This window comes from Biomphalaria glabrata, chromosome 4 (genome assembly GCF_947242115.1).
Source record: "Biomphalaria glabrata chromosome 4, xgBioGlab47.1, whole genome shotgun sequence".
NCBI classification, from domain to species: domain Eukaryota; kingdom Metazoa; phylum Mollusca; class Gastropoda; family Planorbidae; genus Biomphalaria; species Biomphalaria glabrata.
The window spans coordinates 26,793,159-26,820,063 of record NC_074714.1 but is presented as its reverse complement, the minus strand read 5'-3'; the positions used below and the strand labels follow the sequence as shown (position 1 = coordinate 26,820,063).

The 26,905-nt window shown below is 32.5% G+C and overlaps 2 protein-coding genes across 16 annotated transcripts in view; one reads left to right on the top strand and one right to left on the bottom strand.

Moving 5' to 3' along the window:
• The first annotated feature begins 17,638 nt into the window (after positions 1–17,638).
• The window catches only part of LOC106054064 (cortactin-binding protein 2-like), a 61,648-nt gene continuing 52,381 nt past the window's right edge, over positions 17,639–26,905 (top strand). For 10 of the 15 annotated variants that reach the window (XM_056026696.1, XM_056026695.1, XM_056026699.1 and 7 more), the window contains exon 1: positions 24,577–26,888. The gene's annotated coding sequence lies outside the window, so the exon portion shown is untranslated. Of the gene's footprint in view, positions 17,717–24,576; positions 26,889–26,905 lie in introns of those variants that run through there. The other 5 variants (XM_056026698.1, XM_056026700.1, XM_056026690.1 and 2 more) reach the window with 4 other exon arrangements.
• Positions 19,409–23,147, bottom strand: LOC129925822 (uncharacterized). Its single transcript, XM_056026703.1, has 2 exons — positions 22,677–23,147; positions 19,409–22,391 (listed from the first exon to the last, which is right to left on the bottom strand). The coding sequence occupies exons 1-2, from the start codon at positions 22,993–22,995 to the stop codon at positions 21,124–21,126; spliced, it is 1,587 nt and encodes a 528-aa protein (XP_055882678.1). The 5' UTR covers positions 22,996–23,147; the 3' UTR covers positions 19,409–21,123.

Sequence of the window (26,905 nt, the reverse complement as noted above, 5' to 3'; positions counted from 1 at the left end):
GACAAAATAGAGGAGAACATACAGCTAATGTCGTGCAAAAATACATTGAAGACAATATAATCAATATAAATAAAATGTTTTCAATACTAACTGATGGAGTCAGAAGCATGACATGAAAAAATAAAGAGGCAACTACGATTCTTTGGCGCAAAATAAACCACCAAATTATAATGTTTCACTGCATAATATAGCAAGAAGCGCTTTGTGTCCAAATATTTCCGTCATAAAAGCATCTTGTAAAAAGGACTCTACCATCATCAGTTTAAAGAATTCTTAAATACAATGGAGACTCAGTATCCCGAACTACTCTTCCCAAAAAAGTGCGATGGCTTTCCAAAAGTAAGGTGTTGAAACTTTTGCTTTGTGTTTGAATGAATTACTTTAAGGTGGAATAAACAGAGAAATTAAATGAGCTGAATCTAAAACTGCAAGGAAAGGAAGACCCAGCCTATGTTTTGGTAGAGGAATTGGTTTGTTTTCAAGAAAATTTAATTCTGTTTGCAGAAAGTATTCAGAGCGATCAATTACTTCATTTTCAATTTGTAAAGCAATATTACGATAAAACCTGTGCAACTGTTGACACAAGTTACTTCAGCACAGCTATAAAGGAAAATTAAAGATGAATTTGCTGGCAGATTTGAGCAATTCAAAACAAACAAAATGATTGTCGCATTGTATATATATATATTCTCAAAAAACACTATTTATATAAAAATAAATACAGATTTTTCTTATGAATAAATAGATTCATTTTTTTTTAAATTTGTATCAAAAAACTTATTTATGCGAACACTATTTATTGTTGGCAAGAAAAAAAATTTGTGGCTCTTTAAAAACATTGAAATTTTGTAAATTGTAATTTTTGGCTCTTACGACTCAAAAGGTTGCCAACCCCTGCCCTAAACCAAACTTTTATATCTACACATCTAAGCCAGATAAGTGACTGAGGGTACTGGGCAGAGACAGTTGCCAATCATATTCCTGCATTCTGAGCTTCAGAAATTCATTCTCCTGGCAATTATAATGTACTGTTTCTACTTCTGAGAAGAGGGTAGATCAATACTGCATTGTTAGAGACAGTTGGGCCAGTAGAGCATGTATTGGGTTTAATCATAATATCATTCTTGTACAAAACAAGACATCTTGCAGTTTTGTTTATGCAAATGACATGAATAGAATAACAGTATATCATTCAGAAGACATTTGACTGTTCTGACATAGGAAAGAATTCCATAAATGTATTGAAAAGTTTTCTTATAAAAAAATAAATTCTTATCAATCTTGTTCCAAACACCTTTCATGAAAACAGTATGAAATGAAATCACTGAATTTGAAACACAGGTAACAATTTTACTTTTTTTTTTTATAGATTACTACTCAAATATGGATCTGCAATGCAGATACAGCAGATACAATTGATGTCAGCATTACATGCCCCTCCAAGTCCCACAGTTTGAGATAAACTGCTTTAAGCCATTATCAAATTGTTCTAAATCTTTTTTTTTTGTTTGTTATTATAATAAAAATATTACATCTTATTAGTTCGCCACTAGCATACTAAAATTAAGGCATGTTAAATAGTTAAGATGTTTATATACAAGATAAGACAGATGGAGTCTCTTACAAAGGCCACAGGATACAAATTAGACACCAGAAAGCTACTATCAAAAACAGGAACAAATGGTAAAAAGAGAATTTAAATCAGTACCAGCACAGATAGCAGTTTTGTCTGCCCTTGATGTGGCTAACTAAATATGAAGATCACAGAAAGGTCTGTGTAACACATGAAATACTGCACTCCTCTTTAATCTTCAGACTCAAAGAGAGGTCTTCATTATTTTTCAATAAAATGATATTAAATGATTTAAACTCCTTGTTTCTTAATGTCTGAACATCTAAATATATATGAAATATTTTGGCAATAAAAATCATTTGAATATTAAAATCATACTATTGTTTAAAAAAAAATTTAGCACTGCTTTTTTTTTTAAGAAATGGAAAAATTACAACCCCATTTTTACCTGTTGCCAAGGCCAGGTGCTAACTCTTTTCTTTTACGATACAGCTCAACTGTTTCAAGTAGAGGTGGAATAATAGGATACTTACTCTCATTTTCATAGATCTAAAATAAACAAGAAACAAGATCGAATTTACCAATGGACCAGAAAGATATTCAAGCCATAGTCTTGTTTTGATCGTTTAAAGCAGTGATGCTCAACCGAATTCGACCTGCGGGCCATTTTAACTTTCGACACGCGTGTCGCGGGCCACATCAATAAAAGGTAAAATAATGAAATCCAAATTCTCCAAAAACTATTTGAAAATATTGGATCTAGTATTAATTAATGGGATATTTAAAGTCATCATTTTTTACGCGTCTAAAAATGGGATCATTTCTCTACTTAAAATGTGAGCGACATTGTAGCTACCTTTACCACCAACTTATTTTCTTGTCTCTTTTTGGTTAATATTCCCATCGACCCTCCAATCTCTAGGCGTAGTTTGACCAATCTTTTATACGCGGCTCAAACCAAAAAGGCCTTCATATTTGTTTTATAATGCCGCTGTATATGTTCTTGTTTTTGAAACAGCCAGACTTTCTTTACAAAACAAATATGCTGGCTAATTATCATGTTCCACAAAAAAAGATCCATTCACTTTTCTCGGTAGATTCCCATTTCATAAACTCATAAACGCACAATCGTTAAAGGTCATGGTACCAATCCTTCAGAGAAAAAGTGGAGGCCCTAACAGTTTTGAAGGGGTGAGGATTTGATTTTCTACTTTTGTGCCGACGTTTCGGCGGGCCGGATGAAACTACGTCGCGGGCCGGTTCTGGCCCGCGGGCCGTACTTTGGGCATCACTGGTTTAAAGTAATACAATTTTTAAATCATTTGGCGTTATTTTTCAGATAAAAGCAAACAGTACAACACGTCATCTTCGTTAAGACACTTCAAACTCTTCTGGAATAAGTAAAGTAGCGTTAACTGATCACTTAGATCAGCATGGATTCCTCCCGATACAGTGTCGGTGCCACCTAAGTAGCTCAGGGTGTCACCCCTTCCCCATCAACTTTCTTGAAATATGTTCTAATAAACACTAGTTAATTATTTTTGATGAACCAATACATTATTATTTTTACTCAACTGTAAAATACAACTGTTTATGACATTTATTCAAATGTTATTGCAAATTTTACAATGATATTTAATTAAAATTATAAACAGACTTAAGATCATATGATCATTTTTCCTTTGTTATTAAAGTTATACTTTAAGACAGAAATGGTAAAATCGTTGTGTTGTGTCCTTTACACTTAAACTACCATCTATATGTGTCTAGGCATACTTGGGCATATATCTAGAGATTTAATTATTTTCTTTTTCAATGTGTCTGCTTTTGCCAAGTTATAATTTTTCCAACTTGGTTGTCAGCCCCAAAATGATATTGACGTGTGCGGACCGCACCTCTCGAACACCCTCCCTAGTGAGGCCACTGCTCCAATATATATCTAAGAGATTTTATTATTATCTTTTCCGATGTGTCTGCTTTTGCCGAGATATAGGCCTAATTTTTCCAACTTGGTTGTCACCCCAAAATGGTGTCGACTGCACCCCTTGCCCCCCCCCCCAGTGACGCCACAGCTCCAAGATACCTACCTCTTCCCAACAATTTCGATTAATATATTGGAGTAGACGGGCTAGGAAATAAAAAAAATGAGCCCACACAACCACACAACTAAATAGGTTTCCCATGCGAACACAACATTACCCACTAGTGGGCCTACTAATCCTGATCATAATCGCTCTAGTTAAGTTACTTTAAAGGTCTAGACTAGATTCAGAATATAGAATATATCTAGAATCTAGGGGAAAACTTCCCATTGAAGGACCCTTTTGAAGAATGTTACGCAAGTGGCAACACAGCACTGTCTATCACTAAGGTAATCAGGTAACAAGGTTACTACTGGCTAGACGGTGTCGTTAGTATCATGTAATAGTTCGTGATAGATCTAGTCATTCTCTAATGACATGAAAACTCTGGAACTATATTATGTAATTATAAAATATTATAAAAGGCTATATATAGTTAGTTTTTGGATTGATTGGATTGATAGTCATCGACTATGAATAATTGTGCAAAATTTCAGCTTGATCTGAGAAGGGGAAGTGGGAGAAAAACTTGTACATGTGGAGAATTACTCCCTATATACAGCCATATATTTGAATAAGTAGCATTTATTTCACTTGTTTGATACCAAATAAAATAATTAATTACCACTAATTAATTCATTAATTTTGTTATTGATTCATGTTTTGTTAGGTACTGGTACAACAAATAATTGTGTAAAGTTACAACTTGATCCCAGATGGGTGTGAAAGAAATAACGTATACAAAATTTGCCAGACAGACAGACAGAAAGAGTTGATATAAGCTTTGTAAAACAGAAATGGAGGGGTGAAATTTTTCGTGACAGTCAAATGAATAGCTAATAAAACTGATCAGCTATATAGCTTCATACTTTAAAACTATTTATTGGATATTTCATAACAGCTCTAAAAGAAATGTTTTACAGAAATTGTAGGTTTTCATTTGATTTAGTGTTTTATCTACTAGTAGGTTAGATTCTAGAAAACATCATTAAAAAAGCATCAAAAATTACACTCACAACATTACATTTAAAGGAACTTTTTGAACAAACGTGCCTAAGAAAAATGGAAAAAATCTTGGAAGACAACGGCCACCCGCTCCATCAGAACCTCGCCAGGTCGTCGCGAAGTGGGCGACTGCTGTCAATCAAAACAAGAATGGAGCGGTACAAAAACTCGTTCGTACCTCACTCGGTCAGACTCTATCACCACCACTCATTGATCAGGGAACATGAAATGCACCAAGATACCTGTGTGAAGTCGCTGAATGAACTCTTTATGTTGTCTGTTGTATTTATGTGTATTTTTCTGTTGTGTTGTCTTTATATGAGAAACGTAATCACAACAAATTTCCGTAAGGATCAATAAAGCAATCTTAGTCTTAAATGTGTTGTTTAGATGAACTAGTTAACATTACAGGCCTGATAGAATCCATACTGCTGAATTCTCTTTTAAAAATGAAAAAAAACAACAAAAAAACTCACCTGTTTTAAGTAGTCAGGATTAAACAAATGAACTACAGTTCTACCAGCAATTGTTTCTTTAACTATATCTCCATACTTTAAGTAATAATCTTTTAATACAAGGTCACGACGATGCCTGCTTTGTTTATCTGAGGAAGAGTATTTGAAGATATTGAGACTCAGAAAATAAATTGAAAAAAAGTCACCAGCTATTTATGACATCAATCCAAATAATTAATATAAGCTGATAATATTGAGTATAAGTTTAAAAGTGATTTCAAGGCAACAAATGAAATTTAAATGCAAATAATCTTTTTACTCAATCATATTAATATTTCTTTTCTAAAAATTAGGTTATTACATTTTACACTTTTTTCAACAAATTCAAATTTTGTAATAACAAATGCACATAATATTGTTATATTTAATAGTTTTTTTAAATTTTCATGATGGATGTGAAAGACCTCCCCATCTTTTTATCTTTCTCTTCTTAAGAATTTAGACAGTAAATCTTCTAGACTAGACTTTCTGGCCCTAGCTCTAGATCTTGATCTACTAGATAGACCTCCAACGATCAGGTGACTAGTAACTAGTAGATTCTTGAACTAGATTTCAACTATTTAGATCATCTGATCAGCAGTTGATCTTGTATTCTTGTTAACTAGATTTATTCTAGATGTATTTTTTCTTACGAATGATAATTGATTAGTATAGATGCAGAATACATATCTTTGACACAAATTTACTATTCTATGCTATGTATATATATATATATCAGTCACAAATTGACTATGGATCATCTTATAGAAATGTGATGAATGCCTGGGCATTAGATAAGTCAGAACAATGCCAATACAGTTTGGGGTCAGCAGTATTGCAGGCTCGAACAGGGTGTAGCATTGTGTGCTTCAAACTGCCTAAGGGTGGCTGGCTCTTAAATTTTCCTATGGGTTGACTCCTGAGGCCTTTCCCATGATTGGATATTTATATATATAGCTGCGTTGCAGCAGAGGTTTTAATTTAAAGTTTTCTTTCTTCTGTTCTAAACACAGAGACCTTAATGCCATATAGGTCCAGAATTTATAAATACATTTCAACACATATTAATTATGACGTTTACTTTTTTTTTATATCTGACTTACTCATTTTAAACTTCAGCCACTGACTAATCCATGGTAGTCCTTTTGGTCCAGGAATAGCAGTATATGGAAGAGCTTTTTCATATTCCCTATCAGGACAAAAGTTCAAATCAACTGTGGTATTTCTCCATGAAATAAATGACACAACATTTGAGTGCTTGAACCAGTTTTGTTTCACTTGACTAATAGAAACTGCCTTGAACATTATTAGTCTTGAGAAATACCAAAACAATTATTTAAACTGGTGAAATTATGACATTTTTATTATTTTAGTTTACAATTTTGTTCACAACATCTATGTTATATTGTGAATTATTCTCAGATTTCACCAACTACCCTATTTCTTTTCTTTATTCATTTTTTTTTGTGTTATTACTTTTTTTATTAGTTAGACTTAAATCCATTGTTTTAAGTTGGAAATATTGTTATTTGAATTGTCACTAGATATATCTACAATTTATCTTACACTAGCATTATCCACTGGGTACGGTTATTAATTTGTTACCAGCCTATATATTGTTTATTTTGCCATGGACCCCCCCCTCCTTTATTTCTTACTTCTTTAAGTTAAAAACTAGCCCCATAATTTCTTTGGCCAGCTAATTCTAGTATCTCATGCATTCTTCTTCTTCTTCTTCATCGTTCTCATTGTTATGTTGGAGTGTTCATATGACTAGACCAATACATGAGATGAACTGCGCAGTGGTTTCCAAATCAGGGAGCTCTCCATATAGTTTTCTTTCTATTGGGGTGATTTGGGGCCAATGTCTTATACGGGCCTCTTGGTAGAGAGAGCAGTTTTGGAGGACGTGGTCGGCATTTTCTGGTGATACTCTACATGGGCAGATTTCACTGGTTCCAATATTGAGCTTCTGGTGTGTCCGGTCCTGAGTCGAGATAGCTTATAGTAAGCGTCATCTTTCTTGTGATTTGGATGGGAGCTCGTCCATTTCTCATTTATTTTATCTACAATTATTTTCTTCATATCTTCTGGATAGAGTGCAGAGTTTACTTGTGAGTTTGTTCTCCCACTCTTGGCGAGTGTGTCAGCCTTCTCATTTCCTACTAGTTGTATGTGAGCTGGTTTCCATTGAATAACAGTTTTTTTGCTGTTGTTGTTGAGCTTTGTAAGTGCTGTTTTGAGGTTTTTTATATAAGGGGAATCAGAGTTTTGCAAGCTTTGGAGGGTTGTTTTCGCGTCTGTTAGAAAGACAATCTGACTGTGAGGGGATGATTTGCTAGCATGGTGGCAGCTAGTGCTAGTGCTTCCCTTTCTGCTCTGTGACTGTCAGAGAGCTCTCCAGTTGCAATGGATTTTTCTAGTTTTCCTTCATCTGGCCATTCGATAAGTATTCAAGCTCCTCCATTTGTGGTGGCTTTATGGGATGAGCCATCCATGTAAACTCTGATCCACTGATTGCTAGGGTAATTGGTATGTAGAAAACAGTTCACTATTTCCTTGAGCTCTGTTGGTCTGTAATCAGATTTTCTTTTTATGTTTTCAATATGGTCCCTTATAGTAAGAAGAGGGCTTCATGCATTCAATTAGACACAAAAAAACACAGAGGGAAGGCCGCATCGACCTTCGCAAGACTATGACCAAGAGTTTGGGAAAACCAGAAGCTCACTACAGTGACCAAAATGGAGGTCTACAAGGCATGCGTTCTGAGTACGTTACTGTATGGCAGTGAGTCATGGACTACCTATCCAAAGCAAGAGAGAAAACTAAACTCATTCCACTTGCGCTGCCTCTGAAGGATCTTGAGAATCACATGGCCAGAGAGAAATTGCAATACTAAGATCCTTGTGCAAATGGGCCTTCCAGCATCTTTACAGTCCTCAGACAACACCACCTGCGCTGGCCCAGACATGTTCGCCAGATGGAGGACAATCGCATTCCTAAAAATCATTCTCTATGGGCAACTTGTGTCTGGCTCAAGAAAAACTGGTTGTCCCCACCTCTGTTACGTGGATGTAATTAAATAGGACCTAAAAACAGTGAACATTGATACAGACCATTGGGAAGACATAGCCCTAGACCCAACTAGTTGGAGAGAGACGGTGACCAAGAAGGCTATGGACAGTGAAAAAACATGGGCCTCAGCTCCAGAAGTAAAGCATGCCTTATGAAAAATGGCCAGCTCTCTGCCACCTAAGTGAAAGCCACCTTAATATATGTGGACGGGAGTGTCTCTCCAAAACAGGGTTTCACAGTCACATGAAAAAGTGTTCAAGATGAACCATAGTCCTTCTATATGACTGAAAGTTAGCTTATGTATGTATGTATGTATGTCCGGAAAAGAAATAAAAACTTGGCATTAAATGTTCTTTGGATACTAACTGGAACAGTAATGATGTAAAGTAGCCCTAAAACAAGCTTAAGTCCCTCACAAAAAGTTGTCCAACTCTATGAAAGTATAACTATTTCATGGATCTAGGTCATATATAAGCCATGTTTACATTAGACAAGACAGAAAGGTTATGCATGCGCAGAGCGAAGGCTCCATCTAGATCTAATTTTAAGAAAGTTTCCATTCATGTTATTGCATGCTTTTAGACAAGTTTCCATTCATGATAGTTTTATATTTTATATTCACACATTCGCTTTACTTATTATACTTAATAACATTATTTTGTTTAAAATTGTTGCTAATACACTATAAGTGACTATATTTTCACTAAATCAGTGATAATGTGATATGCAAATTAAGACCTGCTGGCAATATCTGGCTAGTATATATATATATATATATATATAAATATATATATATATATATATATAAATATAAATATATATATATATAAATACTTTAAAATAGATACTATAGACTTTAACTTTGATAGAGATTATTAATACTTAGTATTATAGTACTGTCATCTAGTTCAGGGGTGGGCAAATTACAGCCCGCTGCCACATGCGCCCACTGGAGTGTTTTATGCGACCTGTGAACATCTACAGAAATCAGGTGTACCCACAAATTATATATATTAAAAATAAAATAATTTTAAATATTTCTTTATATATATTATTGAAACTTCTGATTCTTATCATTTATAATGAAGATGCTAAGAAACAATGTCTCTACATGTCATTCATGTCAACGATTATTCTTATTGGCAATACCTCGTTACGTCTGTCAAAGACACAAACTCAGGTTAGCATTTATGAAGAACTGGATTGAAAGAGTTGAGTTGGAACAAAATGGCAAGTATAACAACGGATGGAGCCCGTGCTTTGACAAAGAAAAAATAGTTTTAAATAAATTAAAGATTAATATCCCAACCATAAACTCTAAATAGGAAAAGTTAGCGATAAGCTGCATTGACTATCAAACTTATTATTGGCCCAATTATCTCAGTGATAAAATTTATCAGAGCTAGGGGTCTTAACCAAAGGCAGTTCCGAGAAGTAGGACACAACCGGTACTTGAAGATTTGGAAACTAAACATTCCAATGTTCGATACCACACTAGAATCTGCTGGCTTAGCATGGGTAAGGTATTGAGAGGATTATTAGATCTCTTGTTTGATTGACCCTTGAAGGGCATTGACTGTGACTTTGTTACTAATATTTTTAATGAAGAGCTGAAAACAGACTTCATGTTATTCATCGGCACTATTACAACTGATTGTTTTCACGTGTATGCATGTTAAACCTTTTTAAACAAAGCTTCCCCATTTCTCCAGGCAGGCAAGTGAAAACAGCTTCTGTCATTTTCCTTGGCACAAAGGTGAAAGCAAATTTTAAGACGTCAAGAACTTGGAACCATTTTTCAAAACTCTCAGCTCACCATTTAGGGCAAACATTTATTTCATTCGAGAGGACATACTCTGAAGCAAATTATGACCTGGAGTTCCATTGCAGTTGGTTTTTCCGCCTGAGTTTTATGGGTGCCAAAGCTGTATTTCCACACTTTAAAAAACTTTGCTGCTAAGATTTCACAATATTTGGGTCCACATTCACTGTGAATAAGCATTGTGTATTGTTGGAAAATAAACAGGTATAAGAACAGGTCGATGCTGACTGACTGTTATTTGACAGCAGTCACAAGGATTAGAACTAGTAAGCTAGTTCCACATGTCCGGAAAACCATGCACGGGTGTATACAGTTAAATACTTCACAATAACTACAACTGTACATTTGTGGTGTGATGTGATGTAAAAAAAAGACAAAAACAAAATGTAAAAAAATATTCGTAAAATTAGTTTCAGGAATTGCTAACTCTTGTTGTCCCTCAATTAGTAGTGTAAAAAAAAAAATTTGTATTTTATCCAAGTTGTAATACTTAAATATTATTATTATTATATATTATTACAATATATATATATATATGCAGCCCCCATTCAAATTTTTTTTTAATGCAGCCCTCTATAGAAAAAAGGTTGCCCACCCCTGATCTAGTTAATCTGTGTGTAAACTCTAGAATTTTTACTCTAGCCGAGTCAGAGTCTAGGCTATAGTCACTCTAACTCTAGATAATAGTAGATTCTCATTCTTGATTCACAGACAATGATTCTAGATCTATTCTAGATCATAGTTATGATAGATAGTACTAATAATACTATATTGTAACTATATATAATATATAATATATAGTACTAATTAGACTAGATCTAATTTTAAACTAAAATCTAAGTCTAAGTATTCTAAGAGTAATAGTCTAACTACTGTAAGTCTAAGACTAAGTCGTCTTATCATTAGTTTAATCTTAATCTTAACTTAGTATATTTACTTAGTCGGATAATCATTATACTATGAGTATAATTTATACTATACTTAGTCTTAACTAATAAAAAAAATTAATAAATAAACAGATCATAGTCATAGAGAATAGATCATTTAATCATTACAATTACAGATGACGAGATGAGTCTCAGTAACTTGAGTCAGAGTAACTCAGTAACTCAGTGAGTCAGTGTGATTATCATATTTATAATTATAATAATAATATTATAAGACTAAAATGACTAAATTCATATTTTTTTATCAATGTCAATAATAAACACCGGAAGTAGTATTCCATTTTTCCTTTGAAAGTCTGCCTAGGTCCAAAACGATGGTATTTTGAATTTCATAGTAAAATTAAAATTTCTTAATTTTTTGTACAAAATTTGTGCTCAATGTGACCTGGAATGTTGATATTTTTAAAAGGAATGTCCCGATTACGCCAGTGTTGGCTTGTTTTTATTTGTTAGAAGATCAAATGACTGCATATTTTTGTTTTTATGTTTGTCATATGAATTAGTCCACAAGGCAAGCTTTTGAAAAAAGAGGCATTTGGGCATTTGCTTAAAAATGCATAATTAATAAATTAGAACCGTATTATCGACCTTATTCAATTAAAAAAACGACATACAGTGAAGTCCTCTCGATTCACTCAAATTTGTGACCAATTATCGATAGTTGACATTTTCAGCACTGAACACTATATTTTATGACAGAGTTGGCAGAAATATTTTTATCCATGAAATCAAGAGCTTTGTTAGAACATATATACATCCATCACTGTCAGTACATATTTAAATCCTTCTCAATCGGCCCCCTATTTATAACCATCTATGATTTGAATATTTTCTTTTTAAAAGCAATTGATTAATCTACATATAAAATTAATTATTTTTACATAAGGTTAAATATTTTTCTAATTATTCCAATTCAATACAATATAGGATTTGATGTTATCTATTAGGGTAGTTCTGTATAATTTTAAACAAAAATTCTTAGTTATCTTTTAAATTAGTTTGTGCCACTAGTAATATTCATATAATTTAATCTTGGTTTTCATCACATAATGATCAACTACTCTAGATAAGTTATTATAATTATTTTACTATTATTATTATATTTTATACTATTAATTTAAAGATTTTTTTATTAACAATACTATATAGCTATTATTGTTTTATACACAAATATAATAAATTTAATTAAATTTTAAAGGCAATACTATGATAATTTTGTCATATTTAGGTGAAAGATATCAAGGACCTTTACATTCCATTAAAAATTGCTAGATTCGCAAGAGTTGCTATTTACCTCTCTGATATAATGCTTTTGGTTGTCCTCTAATTAATTATTAAACCATGATAAATACTATTAGTAAAATCCACTCAATTTTTAAATCAAACTCAAATTAATTGAGAGTGGACAGATGAGAAAGAAATGAAATGGCAAATGAAATAAAAGCTGCTTTGAAAGACAATGGTGTGCAAAATCCTCAAACACATGTTTTGATCGAAGAAAATATATTGTTTACAAAATCTGTGAAATTTGCAATATCTTATTGGGAAAAATATGAGGATGATGCTGGGATTATATTTATTCTTTAATTGTGATACTATTTTACATCTCTCTAAATGTATTTTAATTTTATTTGATTGATTTGCTAATGAGTGATAATTGTAAAGTTTATTAAAAAAAAAACATTTGTTGGAATCAAAAAATAAATCTACATTAATTAATAATCAACCTATAAAATAGAATACTTAGACATTTTTAAAAAATATATTCATGCATTAGACATTAATATTTAGAATGTATTTAATATTTTGATGATACCCATTATGTTCTTCATTAAATAGTGTTGCAGATTTTATATAGAATTGATATAGATGTAAAAATTATTTACATTTTCATGCATCAAAAATTACTTGAAATCAAAGCATTACTTTTCATTTTTTTAAATAATATTTTCAGCATAATAATTAATTCATACTTTAAAAGTATAGATACCAGACACTAAAATAACATTATTTATTTCTCTTTTAAGATTTAAATTTAAAAAATGACTTTTTAACAAACTTAAGTAATTTTTCAAATCCAAAAAGTGTTTTATTATATATTCATTAAGAGTACACTTTTTTTTTCTTTAAATATAATTAATAATCCTATCCATACATTCAAAATAAATTCCATGTTACATGCAATAAAAGGAAACTCAAAAAATAAATTTAAAAAAAATATGAGGTTCATTCTTGTTACAAAATTAGCTCAATTGGCAGCACAATAAAAAAAATACTCTTAACCTATTTCCCAGTTTGATTCAACTTCCGGTAGTGAACAGAAATGACATGGATCTAAAAAATCAAGAATTTTCCCCTCTCAAATAAAAATTAATATCTCCCCTTCCACTTGTCATACAATGATAAATTTAGTATGGTTGGAAATATTTTTTCAAGCCCTTTTCAACCATATAGGTTTTATTAGTATATTGTGAGTTTGAATTTTTTATCGAACTACCTACAATAATTAATATGATATTACTATTATTAGCATTATTACTATGGCTATGGGCTGGGCATGGCATTACTTTAGAATTAGACCATATTTTATTATTTAGAATCTAGATCTAGTTAGTTAATTAAGTTAGTCAATTCAGTATGACTCTAACTAATCATATAATCATATGTTCTGCTGGACATAATCAAGCTCTTCTTCTTAGAAGATTACCAGAGTATTGAGGTGCTCACTAACATATGTATATGAGCCAATTGTCAGTGAGTCATTTATCCTACTCACTGATACTACGCGCGATGAAGCTGTGTAAAAACGTATATTTGCGATCGAGAGTAGGACTGGGCTCCACAGCCAGTCTAGGGGGATGGAAACTCTTTAGGCTACTTATCCTATACTCTAAAGTGGGTCTAAAGAGAGCAGCTCTCGAAATAAAACCGGGGGGGGGGGGGGGGGGGGGTCGGAATTTAGTGACTGATTTTTTGCTTTGATTTTCTTTACTTTAGGTGAGATTTTAATACTAAACCATATCACTTACCCCAGCGCAGCCAAGGGAGTTTTTAGTTTAAACCTAAACCCCCTACCAGGGGGTTTTGCAGTTAAATCCCCCTTTTCTATAAAACAAAACAAACAAAAAAAAAAACGCAAACGACAACCCCAAATTCCAAGAGCATAGCTAAGGAAGATTTTGATTTTAAAACCCCCGCCGAAATTAACAATGAAACCCTTTCTTCAATATAAGACTATCCAGCGGGGTTTGAAGCTAAAAAATACCTCTTCAATAAAAAAAAAAGCAAAGTATGACACACTCAACGGCGCGGGAGGATCTAAGTAATTTAAGCATAAGAATAGCAGATTAGGTTTTTGAAATATAACTTTTTAATAGCAGGATAATGCACTGTAGATACCTCAGAGGCTCAGAATATGCATTTTGTTGGCTTTCCAAGGGGTACGGACGAATTTCAGTAGAGAAATCACACAATTTATAAACGAATTCTATACTTATGTTAAAAATATATTCTAATTATTTATATTTTAACCTTTTTTTTTTATTATATCGCCCCCTCCATCTAGTATGTTGGCCGATTTTGTGGTGTGGGGTGGGACGATTGCATCAATTTCGCCCCTCCCCCCCCCTTTTAACTTTCGAGTTGGGGGGGGGTTCAATTTTTTTTTCAGAAATCACAGTTTGTTAACATTATTAGTTACATATCTATACGATAAAAGCTACTTATTGATATATATTGTAACTGATCTTTATATCATGTCATTCCCCTTCTGGTATATTGGCCACTTCTGTGGCGTTTTGAGTAGCTCACAATGAACATGACCTCCAGAACGCGGTAAACGAATTTGCATACGCTGACGCCTCTTTCGGTCTATCTATAAACCTCGGGAAAACAGAAGTCATGTTCCATAAGTCGCCCAATAAAACATAGTCAGCCCCAAGGATCACCGTAAACGGTAGACCATTTCACTTTAGGTAGTATAATGTCAAATGACGTCTCACTTTCCAGGGAAGTTGATAACTATCTGGCCAGGGCCAGTAGCGCGTTTGGACGCCTTCAGGCGAGAGTTTGGCGGAACAGATCGCTCCGCCTGCCTACAAAAATCAGTGTCTACCAGGCGGTGGTTCTCTCAACCCTTCTGTATGGCTCAGAGACATGAACACTCTACAGGAAAGATCTAAGACTTCTTGAGCGCTACCACCAAAGATGCATGCTAGCGCTCTATCATGGACATACGGTGGCAAGACCGCACTACAAGCAGCGATGTCTTTGCGAACGCCGGTATGGACAGTATAGAGGGACTTCTTATGATACAACAGTTGCACTGGGTAGGGCACGTATCCCGTATGGGAGACGAACGTATGCCAAAGGCAGTCTTTTTTTTGGTGAACTAAAAGGTGGTCGACGTAACAGAGGCTCCCCACGGAAACGCTTCAAAGACCAGCTTAGGAGTTAACTTTCCTTGGTTGACAAAGAAGAGAGCACCTGGTTGCATGAGGCCTCAGAACGAGACAGCTGGAGGTCACTCACGAAGGCCGCGGGATACACATTTGAGACCAAAAGAAAATCTGCTGCTGAGAACAAAAGCAGACGGCGAAAAGAAAATCTAAGTCGAGCGCCTGCGGACAATGGTTATTATATGCTTGCCCAGGATGTGGCAAAATATGTAGGTCACAGCTGGGACTGCGCAGCCACGAGAAATACTGCATTCATCACTAATCTTCGGACTCGAAGACTAGCCTTATTATTATTAAGTCAGACATAATTTAAAACAACAATTAATAAGTAGTTTTTCATATTATCACGTGAACTGCAATGCTACATTGGCCTTGCAGAACACCTAACCAGTATGCAGGGCCGGTCTTAGGCCACTCCAACCAATGCGGCCGCAGTGGGCACGAACTTTCATAGGCCCCGCGCGATGCGAATTCTAGGTGTAAATTATTAAATTAAACCATTTTAACTTATTATTAAAGGGTTACCGGAATTCTCCTGAAATTATAAAATATAAGAAAAAGTCATGAAAATGTCCTAAGATCATAAAAATCGTCTGAAAACTCATGCAAATCGTTAAAATAGACAAAATTGTCATTTCGATATGTGTCATTCAATATGGAAAACGCCAACCCTACTCGCGATTAAAAAGAAAGGCATTGCCAGCTTTCATTTAATAAAAATGTAATAATAAGCCGAATTCTAACCAAAACAAGAACTTCAAATACTTAATTTACTTCAATAGTCACTAGCATACAAATATAGATCTAAATATATAACCTCTTAGATTAAAAAAACAAAACAAAAGCGATATTTTGCGAGTAGATAGTAAATCTAAAAGGCAGATCTGAATGTTTATCGGCTTTTTGTTGGAAAACTTCTTTAAACTGTAGATTGCTCGTTAAGTTAATTTGACAGTTATTTTGTACTTAGTAAAGTATGAATAAAATGCAAAGACGAATTTATTTTCTAATACAAAATCTTAATTTTCACTTATTATCCTTATCACAACCCAAATTAGACCCCGCGCAATCCGTTTCGCATAGGGCCCCGAAACCTGTAGGACTGGCCCTGCCAGTATGGTTCCATGATCTAACCGTACGTGACATCCGTGACCCCAGGCCGTAAGACTGGTTCGTGACGTAGTAGGTCAGCGACCATTGTTTTTTTATCGTAACCAGAGCCTGACTCCGTGTTAGCATTAGCGCTTAGGCGAAGTGTTGTAAAATGTAACACAACCAACGTGTAGTTGTTGTCCTCATTACTATAAACAGACGTATTATTAAAGTAGACTATAATTACTAGATCTAGACTTAGATCCTCATAACTATAAACAGACGTATTATTAAAGTAGACAAATTACTAGGTCTAAATTTTATGTATTTACTTAATATACACACTAAGTGATTGAAGACTGCTATGTGTGTGTTGTAAACTGTAGTGTGTTGTAAACTGAACTATAGCACACCTGGCTGAATGTTTGCACTAGTGCTTAGGCTAAGTGGTAGGCCTATAGTCTGCTAACTCATTAACGTGTAGTCATGTATGTTATGACTGTGTGTGTTGTAAACTGTAGTGTGTTGTAAACTTAACTGTAGTATGTCGAAGGCGCAGATCTAACCTTATGACCTAACCAAAGAAACACATTTTTTTTTTACGGAAATGTTTTATTCTTGAGGAATAAGAGATTGACCCTTTACAAAACAATTAGATCAATCATGGAATGGATCAATTAGATATTCATTATAAGACATCAGTTAGGCCAGGTTCACATCTAACTTCACATTCACTTTCAGTTCACCTATCCTTTGGTCTGCTGGACCGCTGGGGCACCACACAAGATTTGTTAACCTGTTTTTCTCCATTATTTTCTGTCATTTGTCTTTGATAGAATTTCATTCTGATAATATTGAAACTTGCCTGGGTGGACCTATTCGGGGGCAGATTTTCAGTTTGTGTTTCCATACAAACTGTCTAAGTGTCTTTGTAACCTTGTGCCTTGTTATTTTGTTAGTTCCTTGTCAAGAGACTCTCACAGGTCTAATCATTAGTATAGTTCCATGGTCTTAATTCTTATGTTGAGTTACAATAAAATATCTAGGCTGGTTTTAGAAAATGTCACGTGATCATCTTAGTTTCAATCAAATAAAATGGCTGATTTTTAGTCTTAACAGACTATCCAGTCTAGATTGTCTAGATCTAATCTTTATTCAACTTTATTCTCTGTAAAGAAAATCAATAAAAGATCTAGATATCTCTCATTAATTAATTATAATCTAAATATATTTTAGGATCTACACTTAGATCTAGTTTACTACAGACATCTAGATCTAGATCATAATTCTCTTATAATAAATTAATAAATTCTAAATTAAATAGAGTAAATCATAGTCTAAATCATAAATGATAATCTACATACATGATACATCTACATCTATAATGATAATCTATCTAGACCTCTAGACTCTAGATTAGTCTAGATACTAGTAACTAGATCTAGATCTAGATGTCTAGAAATAGAATATATATAATATATTTAAATATATACTTTTTTATTATATATAATATAGATAATAGAGATCTAGTGACTAGTCTAGATTCTAGATCTTCATAATTCATATCATAATCATATGAAATTATGTTTACTCAAGTCTACTCTATTGACTCTAAGACTAAGACTGACTAAGATTAGTAAGAATAAGATGATTTAGAATTAGATTAGATCTAGATTCTAGATCTATCATCTAGATCTAGATTTAATTTTAAAATTTAATAAAGATTTATAATTATATTTCTTTATAGAATATATAGATCTATTTATACTTTTAGTCTTTTATAGTAAATTATTTAGATCTACTAATTATAGGTCTAGATTACTATAGACGATTCTAGATATAAAATATATATATATATATATATATAGTAGCTTCTTATATTAGGCACAGCTCATCGAATTCTCCTTTAAGAAACACGTTCCTTTTTTTTGTGTTATTTTGTTTTTATGTTTGGTGCCAAAAACAACGTTTCGGGACAGTGCATGTTCAATTTTGGATAAGTTCCTATATTTTTGTTCCGCTTTTCCAAAGCAGATGGCAGTTTTTTAGATTCTCGGTAACCAAGTATGTAAAGCTATTGTTTTAACCTCCCCCAGCAATTCATACCCATATAAGGGATGAAGGCTATATTATGAGCCTGTTTGATCGTAGGCTGGTGGATCTATCAAAATAAGCTTCCAAACATCTTTAGAAAGACATTCCAATCACATTCATACTGTTAGCTGTTAAATAAAATTAAAAAAGGAGGTGTTTCAATGAATAATAATGAATTAAACACATTCTCCTATAGTGCACAAGGCTAAATCGTAATAAGAAATATTAATGGGATTAATAAATCTATGATTTTTTAAAATAAATAAATATGACCTAGATCGAGATATCTAGAATATATAATTTATGAATGAAAGAAAAAGTGTGGGCTGCTAATTTGAAGCCAGAGACCATGCCCACTGCAGGTGATCACGCCAGGCGAGTGCTGGTGGTGAGGAGAGGTATACACTAAGCGTGTAGTGTCACAACCTATCATACAGGCAGTGGAGGGAAGGGGGAGAGAGTCATGAAAAGAATTATAAGCATCTATGGGAGGGAGGGAATGTTAAGGGGACATACGAGTCGGAAAGAAGGAAAAAAAAAAGTTCTCCATTTAGACTAAATATTTTATATTATCTTAATAGTACTTAATTAAACAATTGAAAAAATATAGTTTTTGACTTTATAACTTTACTGGTTGTCATGGAAACAATCCAAGATGGCCGCCAAACAAACTATAATTAAAAGCTTATAACTCAAAAAATACTTAAGATAAATTAATAATTTTTACACACAAATATCATACATGACAAGTATTAAAAACGCATGAAGGGAAATATTGTTATCTTTTATTGTCTTTTTTTAATGATTTTTTTAGTGTTGCAACCATGAAAAATACATAAATATTTCATAATTCTAAACTTTGAAACGCTAAAACAAAAAAACTACTTCAAATATCAAAAAGTTTCTGCATGCGTTTGTAGATATCTATGTACAGAATAAGTATGCCAAGTATGAAGTATGTAGCTCAAGTAGTTTCAGAGCCTTAGCGTTTGGCAGATAGAGATATAATACAAAAACAAAAAAAAGGAGAAAATGCAAAAAAACAAAATAAAATTTCAATTACAAAAATTTTGTCAGGAAAATACCAAATAACAGGTATGTAATTTATAGGTTGGTATAATAACTATCTGAAAACATTAAAAAAATATCAATATTTAGTAAAGGGCATATTCTAAATTTCATATAAATATAGAAACCAATTGGTAAAATAAAACGCAAATTGTACACAATTGTATTACAGAGTAATATTTCAAACAAAAAATCTACTTATTGAGATATCAAAAAGTTTTTGCATGCATTTGTAGATATCTATGTACAGAAAAAGTATGCCAAATATGAAGTATGTAGCTCAAGTAGTTTCAGAGCCTTAGCGTTTGGCAGATAGAGGTATAATACAAAAACAAAAAAAGAAGAAAATGAAAAAAAAAAAAAAAAAAATTTCAATTACAAAAATTTTGTCAGGAAAATACTAGATAACATGCATGTAATTTATAGGTTAGTATAATAAGTATCTGAAAACATAATAAAAATAGCTATATTTAGTAAAGAGCATATTCTAAATTTCATATAAGTATAGCAACTAATTGGGATAATAAAACGTAAATTGTACGCAATTGTATTACAGAGTAGTATTTCAAACAAAAATCCAACTTACGCAAATATCAAAAAGTTTTTGCATGCATATGTAGATATATATGTACAGAATAATTATGCCAAATATCAAATAAGTTCCAAAAGTAGTTTCAGAGCCTTAGCGTTTGGCAGATAGAGATATATACAAAAATACAAAAAAAGAAAGAAAAAAAATTCAATTACAAAAATTTATTCAGAAAATCACTGAATAGCAAATATATGTTATTTACACTTTAGTATAGCAGCTTTTAAAAATAGCTATTTAGTATATTCCATCCAGATTACATTATAAAATAATATATTATATACCGGGTATAACATTTAGCAACCATAAAGAAAAAAAAACTTGATAAGAATGTAGGATGTACCGGTGTGCAATCTAAAAACCCAAACAATTTGCAACAATAAATATTAAATACTAAAGAAAAGAGCTTGCTTGAAGTTCACAGAAGATTAAAATGAAAAAATGTCATATATATAACAATGTCAAATAAGAAAAAAGCGCTAACTCAAAATCTGAAACTCATGATAACTGTTCAGTAGTTCTGTTATATCTCTACTATTCATCTAGGGAGTTCTTTAGATAGCATATATATAATTGTCAGTTTAGATAAAACTTGCTAACATTTTCTCTTGAATTAAGGTATCATAATATATTTGAAAAAGTTTGTTGATCTATATTATTTACATAAACATAATCAGATGGTGTTGTTTAAATTTTGCTACAAATTAGTTATTACATTTTTGTTTCAAATAATTAAAACAGCAACTAAACTGTCAATATGCTCTAACAATAATGAATAAAAACAAAAAAAATTATATAATACAAAAAAATATTGACAGTAGTATTGCTAATGAGCACCAGCACCATATACATTCCCATCTTTGGCCAATTCCTCTCTGACTTTTTCAAACCGTGTTAAAGAAACAGTCTTTCTTCTTTTTCTATAATCCTCTTGGCTAGTAGTGTCAGACTGAATAATTCTTTTATCATTGACCTTTTTTAAATTATTTAATGTTACATAAGAAACATCAATATGCATCTTATTCATCACGTTAATTAATTCATTGGCGCCAGCATTAAATATTGACACAGCTCTAGCAACACTGCCTTTCACTCTGCCAAGTCCCATGAAACTTGTTTTAGGACATCTCGTCCAAATCATAGCATTAAGGCTTTCGTTGTTGTTTTGAGTACCACCATGAGCCATTCGTTGAAGCAAGGACTCATCTGACATTCTTCGATAAATTGGAATTTGCTTGTGAGCCACCTCTAGAGACAAAAATGTTGATGCCTTATGATTAGAGTGGCTGTCAGGGTCTTGTCCCAACGAAATCGCTTGTTGGTACCAGCACCAACTATTTTCTCCTAATGGACATTGTCGATGATGGTGTTCAGTATCTGTAGACATGGAGTGGTATAATCCTGCCCAAACAGCATTCCTCATTTTGGACACATCTGGAATATTGTCTATTATAGCACCACGATAAAAATTTTGCAAACTGTCACATTTTTTTTCTGTTAACCTGCCAACTCCTCTGCCACCAAGATGGCTTTCTTTGGCAAGTTTTCGAAGCGCTGTCCCCATACGTTTATGGGCATGATTGATACAGTCAAGTTTAGTAACAGCTTTATCAGCATATGGCTTAGACTCAAGCACAGCTTTAAAAGCAGAAGAATCTCCATCACTCAGCATCTCCACATATCTAAAATTATATTTTGCCACAGAACGATTCCACAGAATTACAGCACTGTCCTGTTCCATAGACTTGCTGGATTTGTGGTGATTAGTACAGCAATCATGCTGTTCTTTCCAAACTGCGAGGTCAGTTGCGTTCATGCTCTCAGCTTTCTGTATGTGGCATGCATGGCAGTACTTAGATCTAATATCGAAGTCGACAACAAGACCTGTTAGTAAATCGATGCAGACACCTACACCATAAAGCGATGTAAAGCCTCGCTTTTGCCAGGTCCCATCATAACTGACTGAAATGTCAATCAAAGGGTTTTCTCCTCGTTCAATGGCTTCCCTAATGTCATCATCCGTCTCTGCATAAGCTTGACGTATGGCGTTGGCTGTGCGGTAGAGCATGTCTTCCCCAGATTCCACTTCACAGTCTGAAGAAAAAAACAAAAAACATTAATTAAATTGATTTATAAATATATATATAATATATATAAACTTTAAAAAAAAAAAAAGATTTAGATCTCTAGAGAGCCTACATTGGCTACATCATAGTGATCATACTACATGTATTTTTTATCAAAAGTTAGAACTTTGTAAAGATTGACTAGATTCTAGATCTATAGTTACTAGGTCTAGATCTATAATTTTTATATGGTAAAGATTAAAATTTTTAAAGAAATAATTCTAATAGTAGATTATTGTGTAATTTAACATACCTGTGATTTTATTATCATGGTCTTTAAAGGCTCTCTGGCTGATTCCAGAAATTCCTAGGACGCTGCTAAATGTCTGCAGCGAAGTGAAACCCTTTCCTATCTCATGGCTGTATAAAACCATCTTGGTGTTTATTTCAAATGCAACATTTGAACAGTTACTTTTTTGTATTCTTGGAGATGAAAACTTTGATTTAGTATATCCACAACTACTAGATCTACAACATAACTTCAACTTTGATGCGAACCCCATGTTTTCATCTTTTATAACTCTAATAGTCAAACTAGACTGAAAACAATTAGGGCATAATGCATCCGACATCAAATCAGTAAGCTGATTAGTATTAGCAATAGTCCATAATTGCTCTGTTTCTTGTAGATCTAGATCACTTGGAACATCAGTATTTATTGAAAGACGGTCTAATTTCGATCTGGATGCACCACGTTGTCCTTCTGATGCTGGATCTAAACTAGACCTAGACCCAGAGGAATTTCCACGCAGCTTGTCAGATAGCATAACATTTCTGGCTTTATTGAGCTTCTCTAGCATTCTTCGTCCCTTTGGTCGAGGCATTTTAATGTAAAAGATATTTTCTTTGATGTTTACAAATACCAAACAACTGAAACTGTCTTGTGCAAGGCTTTCATTGACTTTCACTACAAGAATGTGTTTACGCTGTCGGCCATTTTGAAACGCCTTTTCCGGATGAAACGGCACATTCTGATTAGTCGATTTTTTCCGAGTTTTGCCGATGTGCCATATAAGGAAGTTTCCGTAGATTATATAGCTCGGAAAAATACGAATTACAAAAAAACATATAAATCCATTAGTTTGAACCCCAGATAAACATATAAATCGGATCGTGACCTTTCTTTTGATGTATCATGGTCCTAGCTTTGTTAGATTGGTAATATCGTATCCAAGGTGTAAACATTGATAAATTTCGATAATTTGTAAATAATCACCAAAAGGTGTACATGTTCAAAGTCAAAATACACATATTTACAAACATTTTTATGCTAAAATATAATATGATTCATATAAAAAAAAGGTTAAATTTTCAAAATCTGAAAGAAAAAAAAATCGAAAAAAAAATTAAAAATTCGTCATTTTCCGACTCGTATGTCCCCTTAAGGTGTAACAAAACGAACATCCAAATTATGAAAAGAAGAGGGTCCTTGGATGGGAATTAAAAGAAAGAGACAGAGAATACATGTAGCCTAGTTGAAAACATCATGTTTATTAAATTATAATAATTAATTTATAGATGTATAATTATATAGATTTATTTCTGTCTGTTTCTACACATAGATTATATAGGTAGGCATATATGTATATATATATATCTAGAGAGAGAGAGGCAATATACTTTAAATACATATTGCAGAAGTGAATCTACTTCTTTTAATACAATCTAAATAATTTTTAATTAACACAGATATAATTTATTAGCAATAGGTGCTCGATGTGCGCTAAAGGAGAAAGCACAAAAACATTGTTTATTATAGGAGCATGAAGTGACCTGATTTATTTTAAAATAAAATCTTGACTATGAGTGGTAATTCAAAGAAACACAGCTATTTTTATAGTCCTTTAGTTGCAGAATAAGAATCTGCTTTCAGTTTTTTTGTAAGTTAAACCGTCACCAAATAAAAAAAATAAAATAAACATTTGACCTAGTTCCCGAATACGGTGTGCCTAATATAAGAATCTACTATATTATATATATTTATATATATATATAATATATATGTCAAATTATGAATCATTTGAATGATCATAATGTCATTAATGATGACAATATTATGAATATCAAATTAGATCTAATAATATAAATAATTTATTAATTAGATCTATTATCATATTCATTGAATTCATTGAATATCGAATATCAATCATTCAATGAATATCGAATATCAATCATTCAATTTCAATGAATAATCAATTCATATGAATAATGACAATATAATATTAAAAATTGAATACTCAATAAAAATACATCAATAATATTAATATATTTTATGACTCATTTATAAACACTAATATACTCACTTCACTACTCAGACTCAGAATATTATATATATAGATTATAGAAATCTAGATAAAGAAAGATCTAGAATCTAGATTCTATTTAGAGATGAGTAGATCAAGGCTAGGTCTAGATAGTAGATATCTACCAATCTATACTTATATAAAAATATACTAACATAATCATAATAGGCTTTATATCTAATACTAATAGGTACTTGCTAGGACTTACTACTTACCTAGGTCTAGACTCTAGAGGCACTAGTCACTAGACTAGAGCACAGACAGTGACAGAGACAGACACTGACAGAGGCAGAGGATCTATCCTAATTGCTTATGAATATGTTTATGAACAATGATTTGTTTTGATTAACACTAAATTTCACTAAATTTATATAATAGTCCTATGAATACTATGATGTTTATCACTGTATAATGAACTATATGTCATGTGAATAATGAATATATTAGATCTTTTCTATGTGACCGACTGTCCCTACTTTTAACTAGATCTACTACTATGATTTATAACCTACTAGCTAGCATTCTAGGTAATAGATCTAGCACTTTTATTTTATTACAGTAGATTCTTACATCTGAACACAGACTTTCGGGAACTAGGTCAAATTAAAAAAAAAAAAAATTATTTGGTGAAGGTTTAACTAAACAAAAAAACTGAAAGCAGATTCTTATTCTTCAACTAATGGACAATAAAAATAGCTGTGTTCCTTTGAATTACCACTCATAGTCAAGATTTTATTTGAAAATAAATTGGGTCACTTCATGCTCCTATACTGAACGCAGTTTTGTGCTTTCCCTTTCATTGGACACTGAGCACCGTCAATGAACACCACTTTCTGTGTTAATTAAAAATTGTTTAGATTGTATTAAAAGTAGATTCACTTCTGCAATATGTTTTTATAGTTTATAGTCTCTTGCCTCATATACACTCTCTCTCTCTCTCTAATATCTATACTATAAAGTAGAATGTGAGGTGTATGTATGTATGTGACTTATAGATATCAAAACCGCTTGACCAATCTTGATAAAACTAGGCAGGAATGTTTCTTGGGTACTAACTTAGACTGTAGTGTATGTATTGTAGCCCTAAAACAAACTTAAGACCCTAAAAAAAAATAAAGTTGTCCGACTCTATTAAAGCTATAGTGTTTATGGATCTAGGCCATGGTTAACAATGTTGACATGAGAAAAGATCGAAAGGATTTAGACCTAGATCTAATTTTAAGAAATACACTTTGCGCAGATAGTTTTTTACTTTGACACATGAAAGAGAAGATCCATTGATTTCATTATATAATAAAATTAACCTTCAATTTTGTGTTTCAGAAGCATTTTTATATAAATTAGTTCCTGATATCTGTGACTACAGATTTCCTGGCGAACATTCTTTCATTAGACAATACCGTAATGAATCGCGTACTAAAAATTAATTTGTTTAATTGTTTACTTTATAATCCCATCCCTAGATCTAAAACTCTAATTCAACTCTAAGATGATAAAACTTCTCTTCGCACAGATAGTTTTACACTTTAACACATGAACATACTAATTATAGTCCATTCATTTCATATTTTGATCAAATAAACATTCAAATTCGGTTTTCTAAAGCATTTTTAAGAGACTACATTCGTTTACGAAAGCTGCGAAGCCGAGTTGAGATAGGCCTAGATCTATATTCCTTCATGAATCGCGTACTAAAAATTATTTTGTTTAATTGTTCACTTTATAATCCCATTCATTTAACAAAGCTATCGCTCTTTTCGTTTTTTATAGATATTAATGTATTGGCTTCGGGTAAACCCATTTTCGCAAACCTAATTTTATTTTCATAGCGAAAGAGAAAAAAACTTGAAAGGATCATTAGCTAAATCCAATCCACTAGATTAGTAAACACAAACTTAGACCCGCAGGCGGCGGGTAATGTCAGGCTAGTATCTTTTATTTTTTCCCTATTTTTTTTTCACTTCCAATAATTTGAATAGATTGTTAATGTTAACATTTACTTATACTAACTTATAGCCTGTGAATTCTGTTACCTGTTACATTGAATTGGAACAGCTTACTTCAATAACTATATAATGCCCCTTTCACACACACATACTTTTGTCCAGTGAGTTCTAGTATCACCTTTCTTGCAGTAAAAATATATACTAGGCTAGTAGCTAGTAAGTACTATATTATT

Coding starts and splice junctions, on each gene's coding strand:
- LOC129925822 (XM_056026703.1), bottom strand. CDS start 22,995: ATGTCGGATGCATTATGCCCTAATTGTTTTCAGTCTAGTTTGACTATT. Junction 22,392..22,676: donor CCATGATAATAAAATCACAG/GTATGTTAAATT, acceptor TTTTTTCTTCAG/ACTGTGAAGTGGAATCTGGG.